Consider the following 16,944-nt stretch of genomic DNA (forward strand, 5'->3'; position numbering starts at 1 on the left):
TCCACTTGTAACAGCTGTGAGTCAACTTGTGCCTTGTGTTTCTTGTAAACCTCTGGGTTAGCAGCTTGAGCAAAATAGGTGCGTGATGGTATCACATATTGCTTGTCAACCAACCAGATCATTTTAGTAAACCTTCTGTAGTAACTGTCAGTGCATTAGTTATTTCTCTCTGCCACTTGGAAACTTCATCATATGGTGCAAGTTTGGGAAAGGCATTTGAAAGAGATTTTTTCGGATTATAGTCAGTCTGGCTTTGCACTTGTCATGCAGAGCTTTGTTATGCTGTTTTAAATGATTGAACAAATTAGTTGCATTGCCTCGTGTTATGGGAACCATTGCAAGGCACTTCTGACAAAGTAACTGTTTTTGGTCAACATAAAACATATATCCATACAACTGATGTTGCATTTGTCTTTCTGTCGTTCCTCACTCATCTCACTGCACACAGAGCCTTAATGTCACCCACTCAACAAAAGTGTATCAAAGAACCCTTCAATCAAAGTAAATTGTATACATTTCCTTTTGTATCAAGCAGCAAAAATGGTATGCATGATGTGTTGTTGACATTAACAGACTTGACATTAGTGTTGAGTGGTATGATGGCTTATGTCATGCGATGATATAAATGTGTCCACTGGTAGAGATGTTGCAATAGCAGTTTCCACTGCAGGAGCTATCCCTTATGCTATATTTACACACTTAACCCTGCTACACGCCGAGCCAGTGGGCTAGAATACATAGCAGTAACACTTCATTTCAAAAAGTGTAACTGCTTCATACTCTTTCCTGCTTGTCTGTATATTATTTTCCACTCTTTCTTTAAAATTGCCGGAACGTCCAAATGCATGTAGTATTCATATCAACACAAAAGTAGTCATCATTATGGATGAGTCCTCTGTGTCTGAAATGGATAAATGTGCTACATGTGCTTGCAGCACGATGTTAAATGTGACTTGATTTGGGCAGCACGACAATGGCACGTTCTCATGTGACGAGAAAGTGACAGTTGGTAGTGATAATGCTAGAAAGTGGGGTTTTTTTTGTGTTCTTTTCTTTGGACTTGGACTTCTGGGGAGGGGAAGCAAACTTTCATCGGGATTAATTTATTTATATTAACGAACTGTAGAAAACCCTGATGTTCTAACCGAGTGTGTGTTGATTTTGTTTTGAATTGTTTGTAGGCGACTGCGCTGAGCCGTCCCACAGCGGACGCAATTTAAGTTTGTTTTTCATTAATAAATTCTGGAATCAGAAGTTACTGGATCACCTTTGTTATGTAATATTTTCAACATTAATTTTGGTTGTGGTTTGGTTCGTGTTTGTGCTTTAAATCCATGTGTTTAGTTTGTTTAAATAGTCTCTGGGGGTGACCTAACATCACGCACATCCAATCCACCCGTGACGTAGAGCATAGCAGCCTTTCCCCTTAGGTTTTCTTATGAGTAGGGAGAATTGTTACAATGCAGCCCAAGTTTCTGTACAGGTGGCTGTTCTATTTTTGATCAGTCAACAATGGTTTTACTTAAAACACAACTTCTACATAGAACTTTGATGCTTGGAAAGTGGACTGTGTGATACAACGGGGGGTCTATTTCTACACAATCAAGCTGCTTTCACATCATATAGAGAAGTAAACATGTAGCTCTTTGATTGTGTAGTGTAAATGACTGACAGCTGGTCGATAGGGAACATGATGTTCAATCTTCTTGTTCAATTTTTAAGCACACTAGGGATGGGTACCTTTCACATCTGAATCAATTCGATACCGATACTCGGTACCTGCGAATCGATACCGGTATTTTTCGGTACCTGTTTTCGATACTTTTTTAGGGGGGGATATGTGTTTGGTAATTAAAGTTATTTTGTATATTTAAAAAAAATAGTCAAAACTTCGGAATTTTGAACATTTATTCTTCAATAACATCAAGTTAAATAACTCCAACATAGAACTTGAGAAAAATGTGTGTGGGGATAAAGTAAATAACTTAAAAATAAATAGATTCAAAATAAATAACTGTATAAAATTATGCTAATTGAAGCTGCGTCGTCGTCGTCACCGTCGTCGCCTACCTTTTTAAAAGGGGCGGTTGTTCTCCTTCCTCGAAGCTGGCTGCAAGTGTCGAGCCGCTGGCTGCAGCAGGCTTGCTGGCGGTAACGTTTAATGCTGACGCCAGGCGAGTAGCTGTGGTAACGTTAGCCTGTGTTTTTAAACCCTCAAAAATCGTGCACTCCTCCGCCTTGAGGAATATTTGGTGTTTAACCAAGTGCTTCCTCAAGTTGGATGTGTTTCCCTTGCTGGCTTTGCACTTCGCATCACAAATGTTGCACCGCGCGTTGTTGGCATCCAGCTTGATAAAATGAAGCCAGACTATGGAGCGTTTACGGTCCGCCTCTGAAGATAAAGCAACCACTGACGTAACCGCGTCACCACGTCCTCCGCTCTCACCGACGCATAACGTCAAGGTGCGTACAGGGTAAAAAAAAAAAAAAAAAAAAGTGCGTTCAGGTACTGAAATGTGGTACCGACGGATTTCCCGTGAATCGATACTCGCTACTTCAGCGGGAATTCGGTCGGTACCAAAAATGTACCAAAATTCGGTACCCATCCCTAAAGCACACCATAGAATTGTTGTCAGCTTATAATTTTAGAAGTGCTGAATCGAGACCTCAGGGATTTGGAGTTGTGAAGCGATTGTCATTCAGACTGGGAAACTAATATTATCGCAAGCAGAAAAGGTTCAGAGTCAGTAATCTCTGCTAAAGTAAGTTGACGTTTGGATATGGTCTTCACTTTTTTGTTTGTAGGTCAGTTTGAAACATAAGTGGCTGTTTACAAATGAGCTGCAATCTGATTGGAGTAAACCCCCAGCAGGCTTGTCTGAGCTGGATAAATCTGTTAGACTGCAGTAAAAATACGACTGTTTTTTTTTGCAGGGATAGCAGCAGTCTTTCCTTCTCCAAATACATTAAATTCTGTTTAAATGATTGCTCAAACAAATCTCCTTTGTGCTCTGGCATTTCCAGGATATGAAGTATTGGTTGTCGTCAGGCATTTGGCCATAGAGGCATGTCACTTTCTGTCTCTTGCTGAATGTCTGCTGCTGTAACACCCCACTGAGTTAAAGTCACATATGACAACTGGCATGTCAACAATCCATATCCACAGCTCCCTCAGCTGCATATCTGTAGATGCGTTGCCATTGCTTTATTAATGCATTATGCCAAAACTATAGATGAATGATTAGTCTACAATGATGCAGTGTGCCGACAAGTGGTTTTGATAGTGGACTAATCGGCCATTTTAATATTCTCATAAAACCCTACTCAGTGTTAATATAGGGAGCAAAAAAGTTGGATACGTGCATTCCTAGTCCATCTTGCATGTCACGTGCTATTGTGTTGGCTGTCTCCAGCTCAGAGGTTGGTGGTAATGCACCTGAGGCTATCTGGTAATTACGAGAACACCAGAAGAGGAAGAACTTGTGAGACTTAGCACTTAACCGTTAAGCTAACTACTCAATTTCCCACCAACTGACACTGACACTTTCTGTTTTAGCATGCCGTAACGTTAGCTGAGACTTAGGGAAATGGATACATTTGCACCTTTTCCACTTCTGGCTAGAATGCAACTGTAGCCTTTTTTTTATATCTCATTGTCACAGTCATACCTGAATAATAATAAATTGTTTCAATGTTGATGTATTGAGTCATGTGGTGATACTGAGTTTGTCACTATGGCACAGCTCTGGCGAGCATTTGTGAAACTACCACTGATCGCAGCTGATTAAAAGTCAGATAACCTGGTGGTGGAAGAATGAGAAAAGGGGATGACATTACTGTGACAACACTGATTAGTTTCAGATTTGCAGTTAGTCTTAAATATGTGTATACATTTCCGTTTTTATTAAACATACTCTGTTTCTGTGTTTTTTTTTTCCTCAAGGGCAATTAAGGCGTTCCAGGAGGTGCTTTACATTGACCCCAGTTTCTCAAGAGCTAAAGAGATTCATCTGAGACTGGCGCTCATGTTCAAAGTCAACACAGACTACGAGTCAAGCTTAAAGGTAAATCTCGATGTTTATTTTGGTTCAGGTCAAGCAGGACCTGATAAGGTTTAGAAGCAGTTATAACCCTGCATGTTGTTGCAACCCTCATGTTGCTGAAATAGCTATTAATGTCATTCAAAAAGAATCTGACTTTTTAGTGACTACTCCAGACTTATTTTTACAAAATGTAAAATTTGACTGGCCAAGAAGGAATGTTGGTGGCTTCAAACAGACTGTTCTTCAATGAATGACAGCAACATGGAATCATTTTCAGGAGGTAGAGCGGTCGTCCACTTATCAGAAAGTCTGCAGTCCACATGTTGAAGTATCCTTGGGCAAGTTGCTGCACCCCAAATTGCTCCCGATGCTGTGCCATCGGTGTGTGAATGGTTAAAGCTCGTAATGAGCAGGTGGCCAAGCTATCTTTGTGTGAGTGGGTGAATGCAGACTTGTGTTGTAAAATTGCTTTGAATGGTCAGCGTACTAGAGAAGCGCTATATAAAATACAGTCCATTTTACCATTTAGTCATAGAAGCCTTCTTCCTGGCTTAATAGATGTGATCTTCCTAGTTGTCAGATTAGCAAAGACTGGTGGATCATCTGTCCTGTCTGTCTTAGTTAAACCCTGTGTACTCTCTACTGACACGCGTGAGCTGTAGATGTCCAGGCAGTAACAAAGAGCCTTCTGTCTGGAGCCTATGGATCCCCTGCTGTCTGAGAGTCCTGTTCCCTTTAAGGACAGACTGCAATCTGATCCTGGGCTTTAGACATTCTGTCACAGGAGTTTTTATTGTGCGTTTTGGTGCATTAGCACACTATTGAGCCTTGCAGAGCATTGTTTTTCTTTTAAACTTACAAGCTCTGTGATTAATGGAATAATTCCTGTTCTCTAATTATGGTATTTCTTTAGAGGAGTATGTTATTATTATAATTCAATTTTAATTTTCTGACCCAGTTCCAACAAGAAAACTGAATATTTACAGCTGTACTATTTATTGCAAGGCTGTTACAATTGATTGCAATTAACAAGTGTTCATAGTATGTCTACCATTTTACAGTTACAATCAAGACTGCGCAGTGTCTAGGAGATTATACTCTCTATATGTAGTACATCTGTGTGTGTTGATGCTAGTAGTGTTACAGTATAATATAATGTAGGCTGCACATGTTGCATGTCCTCACTCTGGCTTTGCTGCATCCCTCCCTGCCTGGTGCGCACTGCAAGATCTTCAAATCTTAGCTGATCTTTAAAAGTGGGAGACCACAGACGTAACCACAGATTTAACAAATTTTTATTGTTTTAATCATGAAAATGTACACACCAGACCATTTAGTCAAGACGCAGGAACTTTTATACTAAAAGATATCAGAGTGGCATATTCGGGAAATTCACTTGAGCAAATGGAAAATGGACTTTCGTTGTCAGTTTGTTGCACTTGTTTGTGCTATATTATGAACCAAAAAACATGGCTGAGAAGACGGATTCAATATTGCTTAGACATTTTGCAGTGCAAGCTGGATGTGCCGAACAGCAACATCTGGTTGGTGACACTCCCTGGTTAGCTCGCTCTCACTTGCTATTGCTGTTCCTTTCAAACTACAGGACTGAATTTGAAACTGGGAGACTCCAATCCAGTCCGTATTACTAAGATTATGTCCGTCAACAGGGCTGTCAACCAATATTCTAAATTCAAATTTATATTTGAATTGGAAAAAAAAATCCATACATTCATTTGTGAAATAAATACAGGAATGTGAAAAAAAGCAGCACCACTGCGGCAGCTGCATTGAAAGCACTGTATGACAGACAGGAGTCATGAAAGCACTTTCTATTTGCCATCTTCTCTGGTATCCACACACACTCTCACTCCTTTCCCAATTCCGTGAAATAAGGGTTTATTCCAACCAGTCCAGACTTAGTGATGATTGTTGGAACAGTGAACGAGTAACCAAGAAAGTTTTGTTGAGTTTTATTTTGTTTTGTCATGTTTGAATGAAGTGTGTTTTACGATGATAAAATTACTGCTCTGTGAATGGAGTGTGGTGGCTCTGGTGAGAGTGCATATAACACCTGTTTCTGGTTAACAAAATAACAAAATGGATCTACTCTTTAACAAAAATATATCTCTGCAGGGATTCTTTCCGTAATGATTTAGACACTTATTATAACAATCTGAGCCTGTCGGTGGCAAAAACACTTTTAGTGGACATACATGGATGGTGCACAAACACCAGGAGGGATTAAATTGCAGTGTGTTTCATGGCTGACAGCTGCTGCACTCTCGTTCAATACTGAAAAAATTCTCGAAAATTATCTCTGTTAGTCACTTGGACACAAAAACACAAGAAAATAGGGTCCATAATCAGATAATACCAGAATTCCTCCAGTTTGTCCTGGACCTGTAGACACCGGCACCAACTGGCACACACAACGTCACCGGCATTGATTGAAAATATAATGTAGGTCAAGCTGAAACGAGTGCATGGAATAGGACATAATTGTATTTGTGTGTTTTGTAATGTGTGGGTATGTAGATCTTTTAAGATAAGACAATCATGTTGAAATAATACACAAGTCGCACATCTTGCATTGTAGTGGTTTTCCCTCTTATGGACGTAATGTGCAAAAGTAGATATTTGAATGGTTTGAACCTATGTGGTTTTTTCGGAGGGAATATTCAAATGTCATTTTTGGCCAGTTTTGACAGCCATACTGTAAACCCCTCACATGACAAGATCATTTGGACAGATTTACTGTTCAGACCAGCCTCCAATCAGGAACACCCTTGCGATTGTTAGGAGAGAAGAATTGGACCTGAAACCTGCCCAGTTATTATGTAGTGTGGGGCCAGCAGTAGTCCTGGCTCAATGCCAGCAACAAATGCACACGCGCGCACGCGCGCGCACACACACACACACACACACACACACACACACACACAATTTCAGAAACATACGCACTGCACACACTTGACTGCCCCAGTTATCTACAGGGAGGGGTGGGTGCATGTTTAGAGGAGCAGAGATTAAATAAAGGTAGAGGGGGAACGGAAATGTGAAGGGCAAAAAGAAAATTGTTAGCAGCGACAGTTTACTGCAGATGATGAGTGTGGGGTGGGAGGGGATGTATGTAAGGGAATGTGCAATGAGCCAGATTTTTATAAAGGATGCATGTTTCATGGTGCTTCCTCTTAATTCATCCCCCTTTCCCTTGAGCACATTGGATAAGAGTAACCGATGGAGAGATTTTCTTCTGAGAATATCTTGTAACCTAATTATGTACCTGCCACTGTAGTTTGGCACATAACTGCACCTAGCTCATATTCTTTACCCAGGCTATACGTAGACACTCACATAAGCTTCTTTCCATTATTGGTTGCTAATTTAGCCAATGAGAGGAGGGGAAATTAGATTGCCAGAGTGTTTGTGCACTGTATATTGGTTAGGAGATGAGTTGGCTGTCTCTGTAGAGCCATGTAGGCATAGAGAAGAGCTTTGAGATGCGACAGGGGGTGAGATAGAGGAAGGGGGCAGACAGGGAGAGGTGCTGTGTGCTGCCTATTCCAGCTTTGAGGTATTGTGTGTCATCTCTCCGCACTCTCCACTGCAGCCGTCTGCTGAATAGTAATCAGTGACACCGGGATAGAAAGGGGGAACAAGGGGGAGGGAGGGAGAGGGACAGAAAGGATGATAGCGGAGAGGTGGAGAGAGAGTGAGGAAGGCAAGACATGGGGAGGGAGGTGGAATGCCAAGCTGACAATCCCGCTGCATTATCTGCCTGGTGGTAGTGCAAGTGTGAAAGAGAAGGAAGGGAAGGATAGAAGAGACAGAGGGAGAGATCTACAGGAGAATGCAGTGGGGTTCCAAGACGAGTGTGATGTACCAGAAATCTAGGTAACGCATTTGTGTGTGTGTGTGTCTATTTGAGTACATTCTCTAACATTGAGGTATCTGGCTGTGATGTGTGTCTGATGTTTTGTGCCTCATAGCTCTGCTTATAAGGTGTTTATTCTAAGCAGAATGCTGTGTTTTTGTGTGTGCACATGTGCAAGTGCGTGAAGCTCACTGGCCCAGGGTGAAACACACAAAGACAGATCCTGCTGGACAGTTCTTAATTCTGACATTGACTGTCTATAAAGCTGCAGCTGCAAGGCTACAGTCTTCTCCTTTAAGTCTATGTGTTTGTGGGTAACAGCTATCTTTTTCCTCAGCCTAGATGACAGGCACTGATATTTTGCCTTTAAGGTTACAGCATTTCTGTTTTTCTTGTATGAAATCTGCTATGGTTGACGAGTGGACTACGGCCACACCAGCAGTACAGTCTGTTCCCTAAGTGTCTGCTGTATTCTTGTATGGAGATCCTGGTTTCAGGAGGCTCTCGTTTTCAAGAGCTGTGAGTTTTTACTGACTCACTATAAGAGACACTGATGGTGCCTTTTTAAATGCATGAAGCTCTGCGTGACTGCATTGGGTCATTGTGCAGCCTAGTAACTGCAATGGAACCTCTCAGTTTGAAGCCACCTATTGGCGTTTGAATACTCCCTTTTTAAAACTAGGTTTGCTCTGCACAGTTGTGATACCCTGTATTACTACCCTACATATGACATCCATAAAGTATAAGCTCAAAATAATAGTGGCTTACCAACATGTCAACAGAGAGGGAACTAATAGTGGTGGTTAGGAGAAAGCCAGAAGTGACAGCCCATAGAGTTGCCTTTGTAGATGTATGATGTACTCATGGACTAATCTGTTCAATCCCTCGATGGAGATACTGGCTGGTAGCATGCCACGCCTTGGCAGCCAGGCTAAGGCTCTGCAGACATCTTCCTTATCTAGCCATGTTTTCTTAAGTTCAGATGAATGGAATAGGATGGCATTATAACTCCTGAATATCACTCTCTTTTTGAGGACTCTGTACTCTGGTTGGGCACAAGGAAAGAGGCAAGGTTGGAGCAGCAAGAGTGATCCAGAGACAAGAATATCTCTGGTTCAGCCCCTCCAGCTGTCAGTGTCCTCTCATGTTACGGTCAACAGGGTTCATACATGGTTCGTTGTGGATCTGTTGGGGCTATCAGTAAACAAGATGGGATGGAGGAGAATAAAAATTTCTCAATGATTTCCTTTAAAGCATCAAGACTTATAAGCAACCCAGTGCTTTATGTTGTTAACATTACCAGTTGTAATTATTTGATTTTTATTTCTATCCTGCAGTCACTTCTGGTATTAGTGATTTGAATGTGCAGACCTTTGATGATGTGAAAGTTTATGTATTTCTGTCCTTAATAAAATGACTCTTTCCTTCTTTGCAGCATTTTCAGCTGGCTTTGATCGACTCCAATCTCTGCACTTTGTCGAAAGCTGAAAGTAAGTAGTATTGTTGTAATTACCACAGGCCACATGGAAACCAGCCATAACCTGCTGTGAAATGTAATATTTTATCTGATGTATTAGCTTGTCATTGGTAGAAAACACATATTGAAAGGGCACAGGAATATTTCTACAAAGCAATTTTTCCTCTCTGCTGCCATTTCCCTGCTGACTCTGTCCAAGACTGGGGTTGCCTAGGAGACAGCACACGGAGAGAAAACTGGAAGTGCTTGCAAGCACATTGCACATACACGCTGTGATGTCAGATTACATGTAGACTCTGGGGAAACTGTCCCACTCCCCCTCCTGTCTGTGCTCCATCCTGTTTGCAGTCTGTACCCACTGAAGTCGATGGGGTGAATTTGTGGTATATGGCAGAAATATAATGAAGTAAACCCTTATTCTTCTCTCCTCTGCTTTTTTCCACAGTTCAGTTCCACATTGCTCATTTGTATGAGATCCAGGTAAGCAATCAGTTCAAATTTGTTTTTCAAAATTCTGGTCAGTTTAATGTTGTAGCCCATGTTGGGGTTTTATTATTTAGCTTTCATGGTAACCTCAAAATGCTCATGGCCCTGTGGTTAAATGCTAGAGGAAATGGAAAGGAAAAAGTTGCTTATCATTATCTTGCGTTTTCACACCAATGTGTTTCTTTCCATCCCTTGTGGGGACTTGCATTCATTCCATGCAGACTGACCACTACTTGCCTAACCTTGACCCAAGTCTTTAATGATTTACATTATGGAGTCTGGCATTTTGGTCCTCACAGAGATATCAGACCCCACAACGTGTGTTGGCTTCTGGTGTTTGGACCCCAGAAATACAGAAAAACAAGCGCGCCCTTCCCCATGTTGACCAAGCAGTAGGTAGTCAGTCACTCTGTTGACTGCAGTCACTGGATTAGGCTGCCGCTCTTTGTAATGTACCACAAATGTGTTCACTTATGCTTGAATTGTATCAATTGTGTAGAATTGTAATTTTTTACATCCTGGATGGATCAAGATAGTTCCAAATGCAGAATGGATTATACATACAATTGTCAGAAGATATTTTCCTTCTTGTTTATATCCCATTCAAATAATTTCCCAAAAATGGAAACACTAAAGAAACAGTCTAAGTCTTAATGCCCTATCATTATTAGGTACATGAACATTAGCATCATTAGCATCATTCACAAAAGCTTATGCAGGTCTGTGGTTTTGCCCCTTGACACTCAAATGTCTCTATTTTAACTCAAGCAAGAGGACCTGGGAGCTGCACATTGATCTGTTTACACAAAGGAAGAATAATCCTGTTCTTCGCCTTTTAATGAGGTGTTAATCAAGTGATATATATAGATGATGTGACAGATGTTCTATACATATAGACACACACATATGGAAGTGCTGTGATGCTGTCCATATACCTGATGAAGGTCACACAGACAGAAACATAATCAAAGAAATACCTCAGCAGTAAGAGAGACAGTGTACTGGAGGTCTTCTCTTTGTTTTCAAGTTGCACTTTATCACAAAATCATGTCTTGCAAAATATTTTAATAGTTCTGGTAATCAATCGGCATTTTAAGAGAAGATAAAACTTTGTTGATGTATTACAAAAAGCAAAAACAGTGGCACAGAAGGGTCAAGATAAAAAGTATACAGGATGTAGAATAGAAACTCAACTATGTATATGTACATTATGCACAGATTATAAAAATAGTAAATGCTAGTACTACTGCCCATAAAAGTACTATTGCCAATATTCTTATGATGAAAAGCTACCAATGTCATATGTTGTATTGCACTTGAGAAATTCTGTTTCATAGAAATTTAATTCATTTAATTTCACAAGTCTATGTATGTGCACAATATATACAGTTTAGAAACATATTGTTGCCAATATGGATACTAAATAGTGTTACCGCACAGTTGAGAAAAAAATAGACAACAACTTAAAAATTGCACTAGTTGAAATGGATAATGTGAGCGTATATTAGCATTGATAGCAGTAGTGCAAAAACACTATAGGTTTATGATGTAGAATAGGGAAAGACAGCATCAACACAGCGCTACATTACATGATGCTGGAATTAGACAGATGTCATGAATGCAGCAGTCTGCCACTGAAGGAGCTGCTTAAGCCCCCTAATGTCTCATGCAGGGGGTGGGATGGGTTGTCCATGATCTGGCTAACACCCTGCTTTCACCCATCTCCTCAATGGAGTCCAGACGGCAGTCCAAGACAGAGCCAGCTCTCCTGACCAGTTTGTTGAGTCTTTTCCTGTCCCTCTCAGAGCTTCCACAGCCCCAGCAGACCACTGCATAGCAAACTGCAGATGCCATCACGGAATCATCAAATGTTTTTAACAGTGTCCTAATCATTCCAAAGGACCTTGGTCTTCTTAGCAGGTGCAGGCGACTTTGGCCCTTCCTGTACAGGGCATCTGTGTTGTTTGTCCAGTCCAGTTTGTTGTTTAGGTGAACATCCAGGTATTTGTAATCCCCCACGATCTCAATGTCCAAGGCCTGGATGTTCACCGGTGTAGTCTGTGGAAATCAGTCACCATCTCCATTTGTCTTGCTGGCGTTTATGTGCAGGTGGTTCAGTCCACACCAGTCTGCGAAGTTCTATTGACCTCCCTGTATTCCAGTTCGTTCCACTGTAATACTCATCCAATGTTGGCTGTGTCATCGGAGAACTTCTGGATGTGGCAGCTGTTGGTGTTGTGTCTGAAGTCTCATGTGTAGAGGGTGAAGGGGAAAGCAGAGAGCACTGTCCCCTGTGGAGCCCCCATGCTGCAAACTACCACATTGGACACACTGTCAGACACAACTATATCAACTATCATCTAGTATCAACTACATTTGGATTTTCATATCATAGACAAAACAGCTTTGGTCACGGGGCTATAATGCCCACCACTGGCAAATAGTATGAGCAAGTATTTAGAGTTGTGGCACCAATAAATGCAATAATTATTGCCTCTTTTGGCTCCTGCATTCGGCAATGTTACTACATCAGCCTGCCTGCTGAAACTGTTAGAGTGGATACCACCGCAGAATTCCTGAAGGCGATGCTTGAACTCAACTACTGAAGTACATAATGTAAAAATCAAAACTATGAATGAAACTCAGTTAGCACAAATATACATCATATGGTGCAATCAGGGTGAAAGATCCCTAATTGGTTGGCCGCTGTCCAGTAGGAATATAAATTGGCACACTTCAAACATTGTTACAGTAAACATTTAAAAACACACATACACGTGCACACATACTGCATGGTTGTTGTAGGCTTGTAACTCTTACCAAGCCAGAGCAGTCTGCTCTGCTGAGGAAGGCTGATAGGGAGATGCTGTTGTGATGTTCGGAAACAGGAGCTTTATTTCCTCTGCAGCAACACCAACAACCTGCAACCTGAGTATATCTGGACACTTTAACACTGATTTTTATAACTTGCTACTTGCAACATGGACTTTACAGTGGCAGCAATAACATGCAGGTACTCATCACTCACATGCAAGAGATATCTACTTTTACGTTACACATGCACAGGTTAAGTACAAGGGAAACTATATTTTTTAAGATAGGACAGGTCATTAACTATTGTATAAACTATTCAGGGGTTGTTGTTGTTTTTTTTTGTTTTTTTTTTAGATTTCACTGACCATTCAAAAATTCAAAGTCATGACCCATCCCTAATAAATATATGATTCTGTGTTGGGCGTTATGGGCGTCAAAGGTCTTGAGTGTTCAGTAGTACTGTAGCTGACCAGGTCTGGTGTAGACAGCGATGCAGGCCTGCAGCTGCTGCTGTTGTGCTGCTAAGATGCTGTTTTTACTGCACAGCTGTGTTTAACTTCATACAAAGTAACTTAAAAAAACAAATGACTATTTACACACAGAAAATCATTCTCATAAGTGTAACCTTGGTTTGAAAGTAATAATGCACTCCAGAATGTCCCAGTATGAAAAAATACTGGACACAGCAGGTGTTCTTGGCCCTCCACCTTAACCATTTTGTTCTTATATTGAAAAAAGTGTTGCTCGTTTTTTTTACATTATTCTTACTATTGCACTGGGTTCTAGACTCCTTGGAAAGTAACACTGAGGAATGTTTCAGTCTGAACAAAAAACCCACAACCAACTGATAGATGATTTTCTGCACCAGTAGAATTTTAGCTCTTTGACTCGTTATGTCGGTGAATTTTTAGTTGAATTGAGTATTCTGAATTCATCGCTTGAGTCATTCTGATATTCTGTCATAACGGTGTTGTCTGGCTTGATGACAAACATCAGTGCAAGCAGGAAGGAACCCTGAGGTGTCTTTATTGTGAGCACACAGGAAGAGGTGTGTGCGTCTTTGTGTGTGTATGGACTCAGACACATGTGTGGACATTTGGGGTTTTATTGTCTGTGGGGGTTGGGGTGGGTTGCTCTTAAGAAGAGCTGATAAGAGAACAGTCAGCCCCTGCATATGGGTTCATACTCAAGGTCAATAAGGTCACCATGTCAAAATAAACAGTGAGTTCACGTCATACCAGGCAGCTCTGGTTTCGTTAAATACAATGCATGCACTGCAGCGGACAGAAACGTACACCTAAGCACAGACACACACACACACACACACACACACACACAAACACACTTGAAGCTGCAAGACGTGTTGAGTCTGGCCTTCCTCTTCCACACTGACCCTCCCCCGTGTGTGTGTGTGGGTGTCTGGCTGGTCATTATGAGTGTGAAGAGGTCTTAAGACTCTCTGTGTCTGTCCAGATAGAACCATAAAACACATTTATCCTCCTGTCTGGCTTGAACAACCTATCTGTGTCTCTCTTTCTCTCTTTGTTGTCCTCCCCTTCTCATTCTGCCTGCAGAAGAAATACAGAGCGGCGAAAGAAGCGTATGAAAGTCTGTTGCAGACGGAAAATCTTCCTGCACAGGTGAAGGCGACCACACTGCAACAACTAGGTGAGTGGTCTGGACTGGAAATGTTCTCTCTTTCGGCCATCATTTTGTTCATTGAAATTTATTCCCACAAGTAGTTTTCTGCCACTTTCTAGCTGTTTTTCAAATTGCTGGTTTGAGTTTGTGTGTCACAGTGGAGCATTGTTTTCTCTTGGTCCCTTCCCCCACACAGGGTGTGGACACCCATGAATTCAAATAGAAAATCACATGATTTTCTATTTGAATTCATGGGTGTCCATGAGTGTATTGAGGTGCGTGAGGATTAGAATTAATTTAGGAAACTATTTTGCTAATGAATACCATGCAACAGAAACAAATTCAGCTTCTGTGGTTTTACTGCAATGTTTATTCAGGATCTTGATCAGTGTGATAAATGTGGAAGTATATAACACTACACTAGGACTACACTCTGGAATCTGATTGCGCTGATTATGTGGGTCAGAGTCAGTTTTGTCCATCTTGTCTGTCTATGATGGGATACTTAAATAGTGTAACTAAATAACACTGCAGTAACAGTGAGCCAAACTGAATGGTTTTGCTTTGATTTGTGACATCTTAGTTCACTGAGTCACCTTTAAGCTGTAGGGCTGCAAGGTTAGCTCATTGGGTTGGTCACTATGTTTGAGATCATCTAGAAAAACTTTTCCAGCTGCAGCTTTCAGACACAATGAGGCACTAATTGCACAGTGACCGGTGACGCCACATAAAGTGATGAAGAAAAGCTGAGCAATATTCAGATTACATACAGTCAAGGCAGTTCAGATGAACCAATCTTTTAAATTCAGCTCCTAGAAGTTTTACACTTAGAATTCATTTTTTGATATTACTGGCACAGATTTGTCTTCTGATAGACCCCTACAAACTTCAGTTTGCCAAAACAATCGCACTGAAAGCTGATGTTAGAGCTGCACATGTGGAATCGGGTTTCAAGACATGCCTCAAGACTGATGACAGCCATGTCTGTGTAGTAATAAAGGGATAATGCAACTGATGTTTTTCAGGCTCTGTCTTCTCCCCAGGTGATAAAAGGACTTGATATTTCTTGAGGTATCCTTCACCTGCCCTGATTTTCAGCCTTCACCAGAGCATGATTATACGATGCTTATTGCTGCAGAAAACAAGTCTGTTAGTTAGATCACCAGTCCCCAACTTTTTTAGCGCCACAGACTGGTTTCACCTAAAGCAATATTTTGACAGACCGGCATAGAAACAAATAAAAACAAATTATCACCATTACAATGAATGTAGTTGTTGTAATTAGTAGGAGCCCTGCGCTTGTTTCTCTTCAATGAGAAGGCTTCATTGCCTCATTTGCAAGCCTGTTGCCACATATTATGCAGTGCGTGAGAATCACCTGAAGCGATAAACCCGTGTTTTAAGTAGGACTGCTGATATTGTCTCTTAAATGCATTTTTCTTTTTCTTGAAAGTTGTAGGCTCTTCTTCTTCTGTCTCATCATTTTGCCTTTTCCCCTTTCCGAAGACGCTCTCCAAAGACGTTTGTTTTTTACTCATTTTTGCTAGCTTGTGGGCTTCCTCTTTTACTACTGTATCACGTGACCAAGACGAGCGGTTTGACATGTATACAGAGGCACAGGCACTTCTTTGAGACTCTGATGATCAATAAAATATTTTTTGTTCAGTCTCTCTGTGCGGCCTGGTACCAAATGGTACCGTCTGTATGGTCTGGTCATGTAGTGGATTCCATCTGTGTTTTCTGCACCGGGCCCTGTACAGTGTCTTGCATAAGGGTTACTAAACCTTCTTGGAGTTCTGAACATTCTTGTGCTTGTCTAACAGATGTCTGCTCTTTTTGTCCTAAGTATTGATTGGGTCACAACAAGAAGTATTTTGCACCTTCAAAGCACTATTCATGTCATGTTAATCAAACAGTGAAGAGCCCAATAAAGGCTGTTTGAAATCTAGGTTATAATACTGCAAAATGTGGAAAATTCCCTAGGGGAGGCGAATACTACATTTTGTACAGTTTTGTCAAGTTATGAGAGGTGATTGTTTGTATTTGTAAAAATGACAAAAAAAAGATGGGTTTGCTTTTGTGACTTATTATTGTTAAGCTTTTATATTATCAAGCCTTAAGGTCACCTTCAAAGTAACAGCAGTGAAAATGGCAGTTGGATGGCAAGATCATACATTGTTGTTACATATCCAGAGAGATTTCCATCTTCTTCCCCTGCACAGTGTAGGACCCCCCACCCCTCCCACCCCCCCAATATTCTAGTCTACCCTGCTGAGGTTGTCATGGTGACCTGTGGAGCTTGCCACAGGTGTATGGGAGAGAAACCAGGAAGGTTTGTGCTTGTGTCTGTCTGTTTATTGGAAATTGCCCATCACTTGTGTGTGTGCGCGCGTGTGCATGTATGTGTGTGCACGCGCAGAACGGGTTGTTGAGCAGGGAGGAGTCGTTTCTAAAGTGGGTGGGTGGGTTTGTGTGTCTATCCCTCCCCTCTTTGTCTGTCTGTTTGTGCCCTTCCTCTTTGATTACAGAGCTTTGGAAGGACAAGCCATTTGTTTTGTTGATGTGTGTAATGCCTTTGTACATCAGGCAGTAGTCTTTCCTTTCTG

At 41.2% G+C, this 16,944-nt stretch overlaps 1 protein-coding gene across 4 annotated transcripts in view; it reads left to right on the forward strand.

The window, feature by feature from the left end:
• kdm6a (lysine (K)-specific demethylase 6A) overlaps positions 1-16,944 on the forward strand; it is a 53,926-nt gene that overhangs the window by 17,633 nt on the left and 19,349 nt on the right. For 3 of the 4 annotated variants that reach the window (XM_076746167.1, XM_076746166.1, XM_076746168.1), the window contains 4 exons: positions 3,944-4,064; positions 9,356-9,410; positions 9,843-9,877; positions 14,272-14,365. In XM_076746167.1, coding sequence (XP_076602282.1) covers positions 3,944-4,064; positions 9,356-9,410; positions 9,843-9,877; positions 14,272-14,365 — 305 coding nt within the window. Of the gene's footprint in view, positions 1-3,943; positions 4,065-7,842; positions 7,941-9,355; positions 9,411-9,842; positions 9,878-14,271; positions 14,366-16,944 lie in introns of those variants that run through there. The other variant, XM_076746169.1, reaches the window with a different exon arrangement.

The sequence above is a fragment of the Chaetodon auriga genome, chromosome 13 (genome assembly GCF_051107435.1).
Source record: "Chaetodon auriga isolate fChaAug3 chromosome 13, fChaAug3.hap1, whole genome shotgun sequence".
NCBI lineage: Eukaryota > Metazoa > Chordata > Actinopteri > Chaetodontiformes > Chaetodontidae > Chaetodon > Chaetodon auriga.